General features: G+C 41.6%; 1 protein-coding gene across 3 annotated transcripts in view; it reads left to right on the forward strand.

Moving 5' to 3' along the window:
- Positions 1–5,406: 5,406 nt before the first annotated feature.
- Positions 5,407–17,369, forward strand: part of dlc1 (DLC1 Rho GTPase activating protein) — a 90,302-nt gene continuing 78,339 nt past the window's right edge. The window contains exons 1-4 of one of the 3 annotated variants that reach the window (XM_074630021.1): positions 5,407–6,271; positions 7,264–9,262; positions 14,205–14,339; positions 15,064–15,177. In XM_074630021.1, coding sequence (XP_074486122.1) covers positions 7,331–9,262; positions 14,205–14,339; positions 15,064–15,177 — 2,181 coding nt within the window. In that variant the 5' untranslated portion in view covers positions 5,407–6,271; positions 7,264–7,330. The remainder of the gene's footprint in view (positions 6,272–7,263; positions 9,263–14,204; positions 14,340–15,063; positions 15,178–17,369) is intronic. The other 2 variants (XM_074630018.1, XM_074630019.1) reach the window with 2 other exon arrangements.

Here is a 17,369-nt window from a genome sequence, read left to right on the forward strand (position 1 = left end):
GTTGTCAATGTCTTTGTGTGAGAGAGAGACAGAGAGAGAGGGGCAAGGAGGAGCTGAGTGAATCAATACGCTGCATGCAGCTTTACAAATAAATCAAATGTTACCTATTTTAAACTGTAAAAAAAATAGAAATAGGGGTGGGAATCACCAGAAACCCCACGATACAATACTATCATGATACATGAGTCACGATACAATCTTATTGTGATTTTAAACATTTTGCGAAGTTATAATGCATTATATTGCAATTTATTATTTCATCTGCGAATTATGCAGTTTGTCAACTTCTGTTTTATCTCATAAGGTACAGTTTTCATTCTGTTCATCTCGGAGATTCCATTCACATATCTCGAGGTCAGAGTTCAAGGGACCCCTTTGAAAATGCCCATGCCAGTTTTATCTCACAAAAAGTTAGCGTAACTTTGGAGCGTCATTTAGCGTTCTTCTCGACAAGCTAACATGACATGGTTGGTACCAATCGATTCCTTCGGTTTTCTAGTTTCATGTGGTACCAGTATCTCCACATCATGTTCTAGCTTTAAGACTGAGTCTCGACAGCTACAGCCTCTGAAAGACAGACTAGCGGCCGTCGGATTGTTAAGAGGTTAGTTGATATAATAAAAGATCAATACTTGACGTCCGCGTATTGATACAATATTGCCATGCAAAATATCCCGATACTATGGTGTATTGATTTTTTTCCCCCACTCCTAGTGATCAATGTTGGTATTGTGGTGGGTTGCTACAAATACATAAAGGTATGGGAAACAGTGCTATTTTCTAATAAGCCTATGTATAATAGGTATATTGTTTACAGGCGTCTTAAAAGCAGGATAAGGGCTTATCCTAATATTTATAAATGGCACATCGTGTTTACAAGCAGCAACACAAAAATTGGATATTCCAATCGCCTGAGTATTATCAGGAAATTGGGGCGCGTGGTATTGTGTGTTTTGAATGTACAAGATATGGGCAAAATAATTGGAGCCTCAACAGACAATGATGTTCCTCCCCCGTGAAAGGTTCTGGTGGTTTGGTATTTATTACATGATCATGTTTGCTGATGTGAAGTACACAGTCATGGGACACTAATGGGACTCTCTCAGTGTGTGAGACAGTGTTTTCCAGACCCAGATGGCACAAGTCTGTGTCATTTGATTTGACAAACCGAACAACATGTCACAGTTTACTACAGCAGTCACACAAACACACACACATACAGTACATAACGTTCTCTCCTGTCTCTTACACACACACACACACACACACACACACACACACACACACACACACACAGATCCTCTCACAAGAAGATTAGATAGATTATTTTAGCCTGGAGATTGTTATGGTCTGTATCCTCAATAACTTGTACTTCCTGTTCCCACGGTAACAGTCACACTAAAACCCACGCTCAGTGGCCAAGGCCCCCTCGGTTTCTCCCACGACGACTTCTTACATTTAGGCCCCAAGATAATTAAAGGCCATTTTTTTTTAATTAAGACAGAAGTGGAGCCTCATAAGTTGCATCATCTGCATTGGGATGCTTCATTCAAGAATATTGCATTTCCTCATGTTCCCACCCAGGCCTCAAACGCTGTTATTTAAACTGGCATGACTCTCGGCTTTTTAAAATGAGTTGTTAACCACAGGGCATAGCAAGTGACAGGAAAGGATTGCAATAATCCTTGGTGTGGTTTGTTGATGTTATTTTTAGATCTTCAGATGAGATTCTGGCATTTTGTTTAGTTTTCTTTTTAGTGTAAATGAACCCTACATCCGTTTTTTACAGCTTTGCAGTAGTGGACTTTTAAAGTAGAAAATGGTTATTTAAAGAAGCCTTAAAATGGGTGCCACAAAATCTTCTCAAAGCAGCCTTTGTATATGCAAGGACTCAAAATGACTCAGTTATGGAAGGGGATTTTTTTTTACGCTACAAGCGTCACCTACATTTTCCTACATGGGCAAACACTCTGTGTTCTTCAATGCCCATGATTTAGACTGGCTTATTTTTCCAATAATAAACTATATCAGTGAGGAATGTGAGGCTGTTTCCTTTGGACCCTCACTGCTCCACTTAAGAAGCCGAGGGGTCGAACAGTGGGGGATTATAGGGTGAATCATGAATAGGTCTTTCTTAACCATGTATGTGACCGCGCTAAACATGTCAGCAATGATGCTGCATGCCTGTGGGAATGTTCATGCTCGTCCTCTGTGATGTGGGACTTAGACAGAGACTGGCCTGCAGCGATGACTCTTGAAGGGCAAATACATATTGTGAAATAACCCTCATACAGCACATAGTCATTTACACAGATTCCAAAATAGACTTCACACATATTCTATTTGATTCTAATATTTCTTTTCATATTATCTTGAACTGTTTTGTGAAGTCATAGACAAATGTTAGCATGTTAACAAGCTTAACTTAGATAGTGAACATAGTAAACATTTTATCTTACAAAAATCAGCATTTTAGCATTGTCATTGTGAGCATGGTTGGATTTCCCTCAAAGCATCACTGGGCTTCATGGCTAGCATGGCTGTAGTCCGTAGATTTAACCCGTGTCTAGTGTCCAGTCACTGACTATCTATATCAGTTCTGTCTTGTCCGCGAATTTTAAAGCGTCAAACAGCAAAAGAGCAGCCAAACTTTCATTGGATTGTGCCGTTTTCCTGTGATATGTGTGAGTATTCCTGATCTACAGTATATTTCCATCTATATTTGCATATGATTAATTTGCAACAGGTTACAGCTTTCTCTGAGCCCGAGCAAGGCCTACACTAATTATTTAGATCGCTAGATGACAATCTCACACTAATCAATTATGTTTTCCCCATAAACAGTATATAAAAAGTGGACGTAGTCACCATGACTTCACCCATCGGTTTGTGGACTGCCGTTTTGAAGCCTCAAGTTTGGCATTGTGGCTGTTGCCATCTTGGCTTTTTGCAACCAGAAGTGACACGAGAGGCTGGAGCTAAGTACAACCGAACGCTGAATAAGACGTTTTTAGGCAACCAAAATGTTACAATTAACTTTCATGAGTTGAAAACACACTGTGAAAGGATTAAAGTTCTAAGACAAAGACACGGACAACTACCAGACGTCCCAAGGCATCCTGTCAGTCACAAGGTAGCCACACCCTAAAGCATACCCTGCTTTATGGTCCATTTTACTCTAAATGAGACCATAATTTACTAAATGAACATCATGCTGTATTGAAGAAGACTTGAAACTAGCGATTGAGACCATAAACTCATGTTTACAATGTTTACTGAGGTACTAAATCAAGTGAGAAGTAGGCTCATTTTCTCATAGACGTTCGTTTTGCAACCAGAGGAGTCGCCCCCTATTGGCTATTAGAAAGAATGCAAGTTTAAAGCACTTCTGCAATAGCTTCACTTTTCAGACCCCGGAGGTAGCCCACTGGGACTGCACTAATTATTTTGACGGCTAGATGACATCTCACACTAAACAATTATGTTCCCGCTGCTGATAAAGTTCGAGAGCTTGAAAAAAAACTTTTTAAGAAAACTCTATTTGTATTCCACATTTCAAAACAGAATCAATAAACAAACAGCAATAAATAAAAAAACATGCCATTGAAAACAATACAATCATAGAACAAAGTAAGATAATGAGAAAATAAAAGATAATATGATAAAACTTTAATATTTAAAATGAGAAAATAATGACAAAACCCTAAAATATGTCGTAAATTGTAGTAAAGTAGCAGTGTTTATCGGCCGTGTATATAAATAAACGCTTCAGGTTGCGGTTACGCCCGCGAGACGCAGCTGAGATGCGAGCCTGCACGTAGCCGGTGCAGACAGCTGCATAGATCAACATGAAAGCGTATCTGCTTCAGACGCACTAGTGAAAATACGCTTGCGGTCTAGACACGGGGTTAGATTTGTTCACGCTACATGTTGTTTTAATGCTCCAATTTGAATGCTTCAGTACTTATGCAGCTCACAAACAAATGCACATACAGAGACATTGCTAGTGGGCATCTGGCCTCACACACGTTGTTGACTGAGCACGTGTTTGCACATAGTCACTGATGGATCAGATTGTGACGTAGACCAGTTGCCCTGTGGCTGCGCAGGATGGTAGGATTGTCAGCGTGCAGGCCTAGCCTTTTAAATTATAGGCCTGTGTTGGACGTCCACAGGAGGGTAATGAGTGGATAGCCTGAGTCATGCTCTGTGTCGGCCCCTGCACTTCAATCACCAGGCATATCCACATGGAAGCTACTGTGACCGAAAAGATCTGCATTTCGTTACACTGCACTCGGCGTAACCACAGAGCGCATCATGTGACACCGCTACAGAGGAGTCTTGTTGAACTTGGATCATTCCCCTTGAGTACGACCATCTGTGTCCCCGGAGAGCCAACATTGACGGCAGTGTACAGTTTCCCAGCGAGGCCCCTAAGAAAAGACTCATCCAGACCAGAGCCTCACCTCACATCTGGATGACCCAGAGAGGTTAGAGGCCGGGGTTGCGGGATAGTTGGAGGGGGCTTCATTCCACTTCTCTTGTGTTGTCCTTGTTGCTTTGACGCATTGCTTTTTTTTAAGCAACTGACCCTAATAAAAATATAGCCTTGATAAATTTGGTCATAGCTTAAGTTTGTAAGATTAGATGATATAACTTAATGGAGGAGCTGTTGTTAGAATGAATGCATTTATACGCAGAAGCGCTAATTTGATGTAAATCAGGAGGTTTTAAGGCCATTGAGGTTTTTGACTAGAGACGGGCTGTGCAAATGGAAGTCTATGGAATATTTAATTTGTTTTACAAAGACAAAATTAGCCAATTTAACATTTGTCTTAAAATGTCTCCGTGACATCAAGTGTAAATATCCTTGGCTTTGCCTTTTCTTTCTGCTGAGTGCCTCTGACAAATGACTATATTAGGAAATGAATTACTGGCATCTGGGTCCTTTAATGTTTTTTCTTCCCTAAGGTCAACTATAAAACAAAGATATCAGGTTGACAGCACCTTTAACATTGTTCCCATCGTCATGCAACTTTTTAAAAGTGATTTACGTCATATGTTCTTCCAGAATATTTGGAAAAATGCATTCTCAAAGCGTATCTGAAAGTTATCTTGCTTTGCTTTTTTTTTTTAATAGTGCCAGTGTGTTTGGTTAAGAATGCTTGTAGAGTTACAAGATGACAAATAATAAAAAAAAAGGCATGCCTCAGAAATAACTGCCAAAACATTAGAGCAATCTCTCTTGGCCCGCAGCCAAAGGTCTTACGAGGCAGCCTGTCTGTTACTAATCTAAACCAACTGGTGGGAGCCTTGCCCAGCTTAGTGAAATAGCGAGCTAAGGCAGAAAAGTCCACTGAGAAGAGGAAAGAGACAAGTTGTGAGAGAAGAAGTGGAGAGGAAGTTTCTAAAATAGTGAGGAGAGAAAGTACATTAGAGGAGGGTGGAGTGAATAAATGCGTATAGTGTGCTGGGTGAGCTGTGAGACGGGGGATGGGGCTCCTAGGATGTGACTCAGACTCCCTGTCAAAACCAGCGGGGAGGGGACCTGATGAGAAAAGGGATAGAACGGAGGAGAGCAGGGGTGGAGTGGGGGAAAGAAAACCCGGCCCCTCTTACACCACCCCGACTCTTCGGCATTCAGCGTCAGCAAAAACCCCTAATGTGATCAAGATGGAAGTTGTCTTTGGACTTTTCACTGCTCCCCGGCTTTCCGCCTGCCTTTGGGGGCTTCACTGCTTTTCCGACAGTTTTACAGCGAAGATAATGACTGGAGTCAAGAAAACGGCTTGCAGAAACCTAGACTAAGGACTGCTTACAAAATAAAACGGATGTCAAGTCACTTGAAAAGAGATGGATTCATATTTCCCAGACAAGGACGCATTGCTTTCAGTGGATGAATGAAAAGGCAACCAGCGAAACATCTCTGGATAACTGTACTCGAAGAAATAACTGGATCTATAACCTATTTGTTGGATTATCACCTGGTGTTTAATGACTGAATAGACAGCTACCGGATTATATTGTAAAACACTGTCTTCACCGGGGAATTTACAAGAACTAAACATTGTTACTCCCACATAAAAATATCTGAAATGTATTGAGGTGTCAGTTTTGCTGTCGCTTCGACGGCAAGTAGAAGGAGCAACTGCTTTGTGACATTTTTTGTAACCTCCTTTACTTAACTGCAGTAATAACCAGGAGCAGGTTCATGCCAGAGGGTGCACATGGCTGTTGGTACCATCCAGTTCTTCTCCTGAGGAAACAAAAGGTGAAATAGTGGGCACCTATCGCAAATTTTGATATTACTTTTACTGCTTAAGAAACAGATAGATGTGTTAAAAAATGTACTCTTACATATGAACAGTGATGGAGAAATTGTATTGAAATTAGATTTGAAGTCTCTTTTCAGTTCCTTACTGTACAATACTCTTTATTCTTCTATCATTATGTTTTATAATATAGCAGATGTTCAGCTTGAATTGAGAACATCCTGCTTGTTGGATCCCCGTGTTCCTTTACTGCTGTACATTCTGACCTAGAACAACAGGGGAAAAAAATGAGCGCAGTTAGTATAGAGCTTGGTTTGATTCATGTATTATGACAATGTTGGCTTGTGAAGACCCAGCTGTTCAGGGAGGGACACTGACTGTCATTTGCCATTATAGCTCCCTTAACTTACATCATTCTCATTTTTGTGGGTGCATGGGTAGATACAGAATGACAGTTAACCAACACCCTGGATTTTTCAAACCAGATTTGCACAGTAAAAGTTGATGTGCATTGAAGGTTTGCGGTGTAAATTTGACAAACTGGTTCGGTTACAGTTCAACGTGTAAAGATGTTAAAAAGTAAACACGGGACGTCTACATTTATCTTGATGATTATCCAGGCAGCTTTGTTGGCTTTACTCCTGGAAGCTTCAGGCAAAATCAACTGTTCCAGATCAAGTACAGTCAATGTAGTGTTCATGCTGTAATATGAAATTTGGAACAGCTCTGCTTGAAAAGATAATCCCATGTTAGATTATCATAACTGGGAATCCTGTCATTTTATACACATCCTCTAGAGTTTATACTTTCCATGGAGTTGTGAATGCAGTATAATTACGCCCCTCTTGAACTTCCACTCACTGCTCCCTAGCTGTTTACTTTAAAAGTGAAGCGTTATTTACCATATTGTCATCTCCACATTCAGTTACTGTAAACTCATAACTTGCGAACGCTGGCTGTTTCTTATCCCTGTTTCTCTTCTCAATTGCAGCAGATCTGTTTCTTCATTTTCGCCTGACGTCAAAAGCAGCTCTATGGGATAGCACTGGCGGTCCACCATGCCAGTAGCCATACGGAAAAGAAGTTGGGAGGAGCATGTGACTCATGCTTCAGGATTACAGTACAGCTATGATGATTTGGACCTGGTCTGCTGTCATGGGGTGGACAGCGAGGGGCCTTGGATGGGAGCAGGGGCTTCCAAACAAGGTCGCCGGACAAGGTGTGCCTCCATGCCGGAGGGCTGCCACCAGCTGCCCACAGAGGACCTGGCACAGTCAGCTTCTGTTGTGAATGATAACACTGGATCAGAACAGTTGAAGCTAATGGACAGCGATGTAAAAGTCCCGCTGGATTTGCAGGAGGAGTCAGTTCATGGCCGTCATGCGTTGGTGGACGTTAATAATCCTCAAAGTGCCTCTGAATCAGAGCATCTCCAAATCGCAAACATTGGGAAATCTGGAGAATGTCACTGTAACTCAAACAGTGGGATGCCCATGGAAAATATTTCTTGTAAAACTGATAGCAGCAGTCACAGTGAGAAAACCATCAATGGTGAAGTTGGCACAGAGAGTAGCCAGAGTCCCGACATCTGCAATGACGATAATGTCTTTAAAAGTCAACATATCTCACGTGAAGAGCAACAATGCATCTCTATCTCTTCAAACAATGGGCCTCCACTGTGTGGATCTGCTGGTGAACAGCCTGGCAAACTTCCAAATCATCCGGAAACAAAGGAGAGCCATACAGAGGGTTACAGCAGACCTCCTGAAATCTCTGAGGCCGCACTAAACCAGTCCCCTGCTGCTGAACTGGAACCTCAAACTGACCTTCCAGATGTGGAGGAAGAGAAGATCTCCAACTCTGGCCATGCTGCTGCAAGTGTAACCTTTCCTGTTGGTGTGCTGCACAGTTCAGTTAATATGATGGAGAGTGGTGATGTGATGTCACAGGCTAACACAACTGTGGAACCAGTTGTGACTTTAGTGGTAGAGGAAGTATGTGACAAAGGAGTAACTGAAAGCCGGAGCGCAGATTCTGCGGAGGAGCTGGATGGATTAAATGACCCAGAAACTCTAAATGAAAATACAGGACTTGAACATCACTCAAGAGACATTCAAGGAGGCGAGCAGGATCATCATGACCGCACTGGGGTATTGGATCAGGCTCACGGTTGTGAAATAGCCCACCAGACATTGTTGGAACAGAGCAATGTTGAAATGACAGCGATTAACGGGCCTCAGGGAGAGGAAAGTGCACAAGCAGAAGGCAGCGAGAAAGCAGCAGGAGTCAGGTATGAGCCAATGATCACATCATCTGATATTTGTTTCAAAGGTCAGTGTTGCTCTCTGACAGTTAACAGCAATGAAAAGCTGGATACTGGATATTCAGAAGTAGACCCTATACAGACCAACATTACTCAGTGTGCAGACCAGTATGTGGAAACGATGACCTCCGTAAGTCAACCAGTGGAAATTGCTGATGGAAGCTCAGTGTCCAAAGAGTTGGCTTGTTGTGCGGATCAAACCATAGCCGAGGAGTTGGAAAATAGCTGTTCAAAACTGGATACTATCCAAGAAGTTAGCCACGTTGAGCCAGATGACACCCCTGTACCAGATCCTCAAAAGAACATTGCCTCAGATTTCACCCAACATCCACATGTTCAGCACTCCAATATGGATGATAAACCAGAAGCTACTGAACAGCACACTGAAAACCTGCCACCATGCCCCGCAGAGGTCAACGATGAGTTCTCACCAGAGGAACTCCATGGCAACCAAGCCTCTGGTTGTTACCTCAGTGAGTCACCTGCCCCTGAGGTGGCAGATGGTCAGAAGGAACACCACAGGCCAGGAGCCACAGTCTCTAGAATGGAGGAGGCAGATGAGGCCGTTATTTACAGTGACACACAACTTGCCAGTCCAGTTTTAGATGGAACCAATGAACCCGGAGATCAGAAAGAGGACAACGTGGTCAAAGTGCGAATGAGAAAGGTAAGGCTATATTTAATATCGATGTAGAAGGTATGCAGAATACTTATTTCTGTGTAGTAATCACGATTCTAGCACTTCAACACCTCCAAATTAAGTACCTTTTTTAAAATGAACTGACACTTACTGGGCATATACGGCCTACAAATGATATTTGTCCCACACTCTGGCAAGCGTCTCGGAAAACAATGACTTCACTCTCACATGCTTGCATATCGGTGAGTGGGGGGATCTGTGAAATGTTTTACTCTTTCTCAACTGCTCATTGCAAAACAAGGTCCTATAAGGGCATGGAGACTATGAACACACAGGGGGCTGGAAGCTCAAGTAATCTCTGGGGTGAAAGGCTCCAACCACTCTCTCCACAAAATACTCAAACTGCTCTCTCCAGATAATACTGTATGTTGTACTATTTACACACCGCTAGCTAGCGTGCTTGTCTGGTACTGTAAAGTGCCAAAAACTTAATAAGCAGTTCACGCATTTGGGCTCATTGGAGCAAAGCATTGCCCGCAGTATTTATTCACTATTAGTAGTTGCTGTGTCGGCCTTTTTGGAATGACAACAAGAAATCCATTATTTACAACGCAAGGCGCATTAAGCAGGCATGTTGTTTAGACAAGTACCATATTGTGGAAAGTTAGATTCTCGTGTTACACTCTAGCTGAAGACGATCACCCGCTTGTGAACAGCTACTCTTACAGAGTTTAATATGACAATGTTATCCTTGAGTTGTTTTCAAGGCTGTTTTATTGTAAAGGTTTCGTGTACTGGTTATAAAAATAAGGCTAACACTAGCTTAACCAACCCCCATTTTGCATTTTGAAGCGTTGCAGAAACATAGTTATAGTAGCCCATTATAAGGACATTTTTTAAGTGTTTTTTTCCATTGTATATCAGTGTAAATTAAACATATAATCAGTTATTTAGGTTCATGCGTTCAATATGCTGCATTGATGAGTGGTACCGTTTGGTCATGTTCAGTTGTCGACTGTGTTTTGAACTTGGTCTAATGTATTTTCAGCCCCCTTTCCAAAGTACAATAAGATAAATGTCTTTCATGAGCTATGATGCTGAGTGAGTGACATATGCGACCAGTCACAGTGTTGGCATGATGCATCATACACTGACACTCTAGTTGTATCCGTGCTCCTGAAAAGCCGATGAGTTGGGTAATCCCAGATATTTTCATATATCATCACTGCATTATCTCAACACAAATTCCCCGTGTGCATAGAAACTTTGGAGGCCCTCTTAGTCATCATGGCCAATGTTGACGTCACTCCATCAGCTGCCCAAAAAACAAGAGATCACAGTCCAGTGCAGGGACATGGAAAACCAGTGCCGCATTTATTACCACTGGCTCCAGTTTCAATCTTAGCATGGCTTTCAACCTTTGGATTAAGTATCCGAAAAAACTGGCTCCTGGAACTCGAGTAGAGGAGTTGAGCCATTAAACTGGAAGGCACCAAGGCAATTCATCCACCATATGGTGATGGCTTGCCTCCTCTCTGACAGCACCACAGGGTTTTCACCATGGGGTGTATTTACATAATGTATGAAGCCAGTTTGCTAAGAAAATGTGCTTTAGGGAAGGTCGTGAGGACAGGAAAGGAATAAGTTAGTACAAATTAACATTATCATCCCCAAGGGAGCTAACATACTGTATTTAGCATAAAGAAAAACGAAGAGGCTCTTGAATAACATGAAGGAAATGAATACAGAACTGATGTTATTATCTGTTAGTGGACAATGGCAACAGCAACCAAGGAATTATCTCTGACAAGATATTGTACTAACAAATGATTATGTCCCCAGTGAACCATGTTGTTGTTGCAGACAATCCATCTGGTTTGCATAATGGCTTCAGATTAACCTGATATTGGGCTTTGTTACTGTGTTTATTTGTTTTAGCAACTAGGCTTTATCCTGACCCCAGGGCCAAACTGGCTCAACTGTCGTTTATCTGACAGCAGGCCACTTTGCAACATCATTGTCTCAGTGCTCTCTCTGTCTCTTTTTCTGCCTTTGAGGCCTCATTTACTAATCAAATGCTCAAATCAAATGTAAGCCTATGCGCAGTATTTTGATGCATAGTCATCTGCACACTATATTTAGCTCAGCAGAGAAAGAGACCCTCAGTTTAATGGACAGGTCTGAAAAATGGGACGCAGGCCACCGGGTATAAGAGGGGGTTTGAAAAGGAGAGCGAGGAAAGGGGAAGGAGGGGGTCTAAGAGTTCAAACAGTGTGGGAACTGTCTCCCATCTCAAAAAAACAGGAAGTCGAGAGGAATGTAACAGAAACCTCAAAAGATGGGAAAGAGAAAAAAGAAACCTTCTGAGAACACCCAAACCACCAGAATGCCACCGAAAAAACTCTGCCTCTCTGAGGCGCCTGACATTGCACTGCACTTGTTTTTTACCCTGCTGTTTTGTGGTTGTTATTGCCATCTCGAGCCAAATGCTTTTGTTCATTCAGCGAGGCCTCGTAAAGATGTCATTGTTTTACCGCGATACAATGTCTCATTGTGATACTTTGCCAAGGAGACAGAACGTAGCGATGTGCACTGCCACTAGCTAGGAATGCCAATGAATGCATCAATGTGAGACACATTTCCATGACACACATGGCCCTCAATGTCTATTTGCTCTCTCTGCAAATCCAATAGGAACGGCTTTTGACAGGCTAATTGGGCACTAACTGGAAAATAAATGTAAGCGCAAGTCATAAGACGCCATTAGGGATGGAGCAGGGAGCCAGGCGCAGGGTTGCAGCTGTAAGCTTGTTTATCGTGATGCAGATTCTATCCATAAACGTGTAAACCTCACATACATTAGCATTAGTCACTGCTCACACGAATGTTGTCATATGCACACACCCATTGTAAACTTAACTAAAACAAGATCGAGCCACATTAGCCGCCTCTGAGGATATGTTTAGTACTTATCCTACGTGAAAAAACGAGATTTCCCTCTTATAAATCAACAGACACAGCACATGAAAACCAGGCTCACATTCACATGTTAACATGCCTCTACACCTTTAAACCAACATACAACTATGGTGGCAGTGCGTCCCATGAGCTCACCCTCATAAAGTGTTTAACAGGAGATTGTAACAAGGTTTGTTGGGACTAATGAGCCAGCCCCATGATGTAATTTCTTGGGGTTCTTCTCAGGGGAGAAGCTCAGACAGAGAGCCACACCCGGAGCCATGCAGGATAAAAAACAGGCAGGAGGAAATGAAAACATATAGCGTGTTAAGAACAAGTTTAAGATCTTCAGACAAGGGTTTATATTGCATCAAACAAGACAGGATTGAGGCACAGCAAACAAGGACAGAGTGGTAGGTGGAGTGTGAAGGTGGGCTGGATTGCATGTCATTTAGCTTGTCTTACTGGAGACACACCACCTGAGGTCAGTGTGAGGCTTGTTATCACAGCGTTGGAACGGATAATTGAACACTACAGATTAGAGGACTAAAGGGAAAATGTTTTGTTAAGCCTTGGAGTCATATAATTAAAAAAGGACCAGAGATGATACAAGAGAGATAAACATTAAATGCACAGGGTGTGTGTAAAAAGCAGAGGAAACAACCGGGACTATTTCAAGTGCAGAACGGAGAAGGACACAGAAGAGCAGAGGGTGAACGTGTCTGGATTAGAGTTATCAGCAGCAGTTGAAAAGTAAGAGGAAAGAGAAGTAAGAAGCAGGGAAAGCAGGATACAGAATAGAACTCCTCAATATTTTTTGGCATGAAGGGCCAAGAGCCAAAGAACTTGGTTGATATTAGCAGGCAGGCCACAAGCTGATGAATCTATAAAATGTATGACAACTACTGTTGCTTTCTTTATTACTGATTAAAGGATATATCGTTGGAAGAAAAGGTAGTCACCCTCCATAAAATGCGTCAGAAAAATAGTCCCAGAATTAGCAGCTATCCCTGATGTTTCTCGACAAAAGACTGAACTGAACTGAATGACTGCAAATACATATGATCTTAATTACCCAGATCAAGTAAGAAGCTGGAAAGCTGGTTCTTAAGTAAGCTCAGGTAATTTCCCTTTTGACAGTTTAGAGTTAGCCATCCCCACAATGAACCACTCAGTAGGTAAGAAAACAAATGCCATCCTGTGCATGCAGTGGACAACCTCCGGGTCTGAGAAGTGAAACCAATGCTGAAGTGCCTTAAACTTGCATTCTTTCTAATAGCCAGCAGGGGGCGACTCCTCTCGTTGCAAAAATAATTCTGATTGCATAGAAGTCTATGAGAAATACTTCTACTTCTCACTTGATTTATTACCTCAGTAAACATTGTAAATTATGAGTTTATGATCTCAATCACTGGTTTCAAGTCATCTTCAATACAGCATGATGTTCATTTAGTAAATTATGGTCTTTGTCCGGTCTGGGAGTTGTCGTGTTTCCGTCTTGTAATTTAACCCTTTCACAGTGTGTTTTCAGTTCATGAAAGTTAATTATAACCCTCTTTGGTCGCCTGAAAATGTCTTATTCAGCGTTCGGCTGTGCTTAGCTCCACTCTCTCGTGTCAATTCTTGTCGCAAAAAATCATTGCGTCAGCCAAAACAGCCGAACTTGAGGCTTCAAATTGGCAGTCCATAAGCCAATGGCTGACGTCACGGTGACTACGTCCACTTCTTATATACAGTCTATGCGGGCATGTCAAAAACATCTCATAGACATCTCCATATTTTCCAACCGTACAGTACATTACCATTGGCTTTTGTCATTTCCAGTGGCACTCAATCCTCTGAGGCAAATGGTAAATGGTTCACCCACTCACACACTGATGAGGGCAGAGCTGCCAAGCAAGGCGCTGGCCTATCCATTGGGAGTAATTTGGGGTTCAGTGTCTCTGCTACATTTATGAGTTCAGTGCTGGGGTAATGTATTTTATTTTCTCTGATTTGTCTGTTTATTCAGCGTGAGCATGCTCGTCTGGACTCAATGGTGTTGCTGCTTATGAAGCTGGACCAGTTGGACCAGGAAATCGAGAATGCCCTCAGTGCCACCTCCTCTGTGGACAGCACGCCAACCCTCCATCGACGACAACTCCAGGTACACACCTGCATGTTACCTTGCTGGATTTGGCTGCAGTTTATACTCCAGTTGAAACGACTCTTTATTAAATGAATGTTTTGCACCCAAGGGATCCAGGAATGACCTTCATTCATTCTTTCACGTCTTCTAGGGCTGCAACTAACGATTATTTTCATTGTCAATTAATCTGTTGATTATTTCCTCGATTACTCTATTAATTGTTTGGTCTATAAATTGTCAGAAAATGGGGAAAAATGTCGGTCAGTGTTTCCTAAAGCCCAAGATGACGTCGTCAAATGTCCTGTTTTGTCCACAACTCAAAGATATTGAGTTTACTGTCATAGAGGAGTAAAGAAACCAGAAAGTATTCACATTTAAGAAGCTGCAATCAGAGAATTTTGACTTTTTTTCTTTAAAAAATTACTCAAACCGATTAATCAATCATCAAAATAATTGGCGATTAATTTAATAGTTGACTACTAATCAATTAATTGTTGCAGCTCTAATGTCTTCCCTCACCTACAGTAATCTTATCTGTCCCCTATTGGCCATTATGAGGCATAGCAATGTCTATGGACACTGATTATCATTCATCTGCTGATGAACTGTGTTGTTTGCTTTGTACTTTTAAAACTATGCTCTTGAATATCTTTGAGGAAATACTGAAATGTTAGAGGAAAACACTGCTCTTTGTACAATAATGTAATGCCTATATTGTCATCTTTGTCTGTTACCTGTGCAGGAGTTTGATTTAGGATCTGTGCCAGCAGCATCACAAAACCCTCCACACCCACACGTTCCTGCTGCCTCCACCTCAGGCCCTACGCCAGCCCTTGGAGCAAAACCGAAGAGTGGGGTAAGTCAGGAGCTCTATATCACACCAATATACATCTCAACCATAAACAGCAGGTCGTGATATGACACATCTGGAAAGATTGCACTTCTCATACCGCAAATATCAACAACATGATTGCTTAGAGACCAATTAAGATCCCCCACCACACACACACACACACACACACACACACACACACACACACACACACACACACACACACACACACACACACACACACACCATCTATCACTGTCGTGCCTCACCATCGTTCTTTACTTTCTTTTTGGCTTCCTTTCCTTTGCTTTTCATTTTTGTATTTTATCTAAACTGATAAGGCCAGATTTGGGTATCTCTATTTTGAAAGTATTCTATTTGCAGTTTTTCATGACTTTAAGACCTTGAACATCCCTTGTGCATAGTTGTGGCTGTTTTAGTTTCTGGTGTCTCTCATTTGCATTGTTTTTCAGTTGAGTGTACAGCTACTGTTTAACAACTTTTATGTTTCAAATAAAACGTTTTTCTCATGGCACATAGCGGTACAAAAGTTTAAATAAAAACAGAAAACTCAGAGAGCACACACACTCATAGTGAATCCCCCAGTTGTAGGAATGTCCCCCAGCACTTAGAGCTTAGCCAAGCAGACGTTAAAACTCTATAATTAGCTGGTTGCAAAGAGCTGGACCCCTTCGCCCCAACAAAGGGGTCAGAAGGGGAGTCTGGGGGTGAAAAGCCAGGGCAGGAGTGAGCGAGGGGGGGGACACGCTTCAAGTGAGACGTGCGTCTTCAAACCTCTTGCTTGCTCACTTAATGATTTTGTCAGCCTTGCTTTGCTATTGCCTTCAGAACGAGAGCAATGTGAACAAGGCCGGAAGCCAGTGGACTGAGCACTCAAGCAAAGCTTTTACAAATGTTTGAATGGAAAGGAACAAAAAAAAAAAGATTTTGACTGCTTTGAGACACTTTATCTCATAATGTCGTGATGCATAATACGATAGTCCTAAATGCAGAACAGGATGTCCCTTTTGCAAAACAGTTATCTTATCTAGCTAGAACAAAACATTACAACCTGTGGAAACGTCGATGAAAAGGACGTCTCACATTCTTGGATTATCTGTCGCAATTCCTTGTTGGCATTGCTTTGTCTTGTTGCACGTATGCTGTCTCAAAGGAAAGCAATATTTCACTCTGTGACTGAGGCGGTTACTTTAAGAGACACACAGCAACATGCTCTATGATATATAATGTCTGTGGCCAACTGTTTCCACAAACTCCATTCCTGCAGTAACCCAAGGTAACTCACTAAGCTTGGGTAAACAGTGCTTTCACTGCGCCTAATAGGAGGCTTTTTACAGTGGAGGCCATGCGGAGTGATTGATGGAGGCCAAAGAGATGATGACTTCATGAAGGGGATTCTCAGTGGTTAATAGTTGAAGGGACTGTTGAGTCCTTTCAGACTTAAAGCGTTGGGACGCCCACTTAATCTTTTTAGGCAGACAATACAAATCCTTTAAATGATGTAAACACAAGGCAGATGTGAGGAGGAACCATGGTTGAGGTTTTAATTCAACCAGTTGTGTTTTACAAGATGACTACATACATAATCTAACCTATAATTAGTTTTTATATAAAAAATACTACTCAGTTCTAAATAACAGGGAAAATAGTATAACCTTTGTTTCTCTTTTATGTGAGTGTAATTACATTTTATTAATCTCATCCTTTCTCCTAATGTTCACCATTACACTGTACCCCTGACAGCTTTTATAGATTATATGGGTTATTACATGGGTTGACTGATTTACCAGAACTGCGCGCAATACAACAAATACACCACCACAAACTACAGCTTTTAAACATTTTAATCAACTTTAATCAATACCTCTCTGACACAGTGTTGACAAAGGCTAAACATTACAAGCTTCAGAATAATATGATTTATTATAGGGCTTCTGGATTGGATTTATTCTGTAAAATGTCCCTTTTTACTCTTCTTACTTGTGAATACACACATCTAAACAATCAAATCTTACACTGAAAACAAATCATGTGCTGTATGTTCAAAAAAGCCAAAATTCAGGGTAATATGTGTTTATATAAAAAAACATGAAAATAAGAAAAAATGCCAGATAATAAATCACAGACTCTCCTTTATAGCTTTTTCAGTAGCATGTGTAGCTTTGAACTAACTCACCATCAATCCTAACATCCTT

Source organism: Sebastes fasciatus, chromosome 3 (assembly GCF_043250625.1).
Source record: "Sebastes fasciatus isolate fSebFas1 chromosome 3, fSebFas1.pri, whole genome shotgun sequence".
Taxonomy (NCBI): Eukaryota; Metazoa; Chordata; class Actinopteri; order Perciformes; family Sebastidae; genus Sebastes; species Sebastes fasciatus.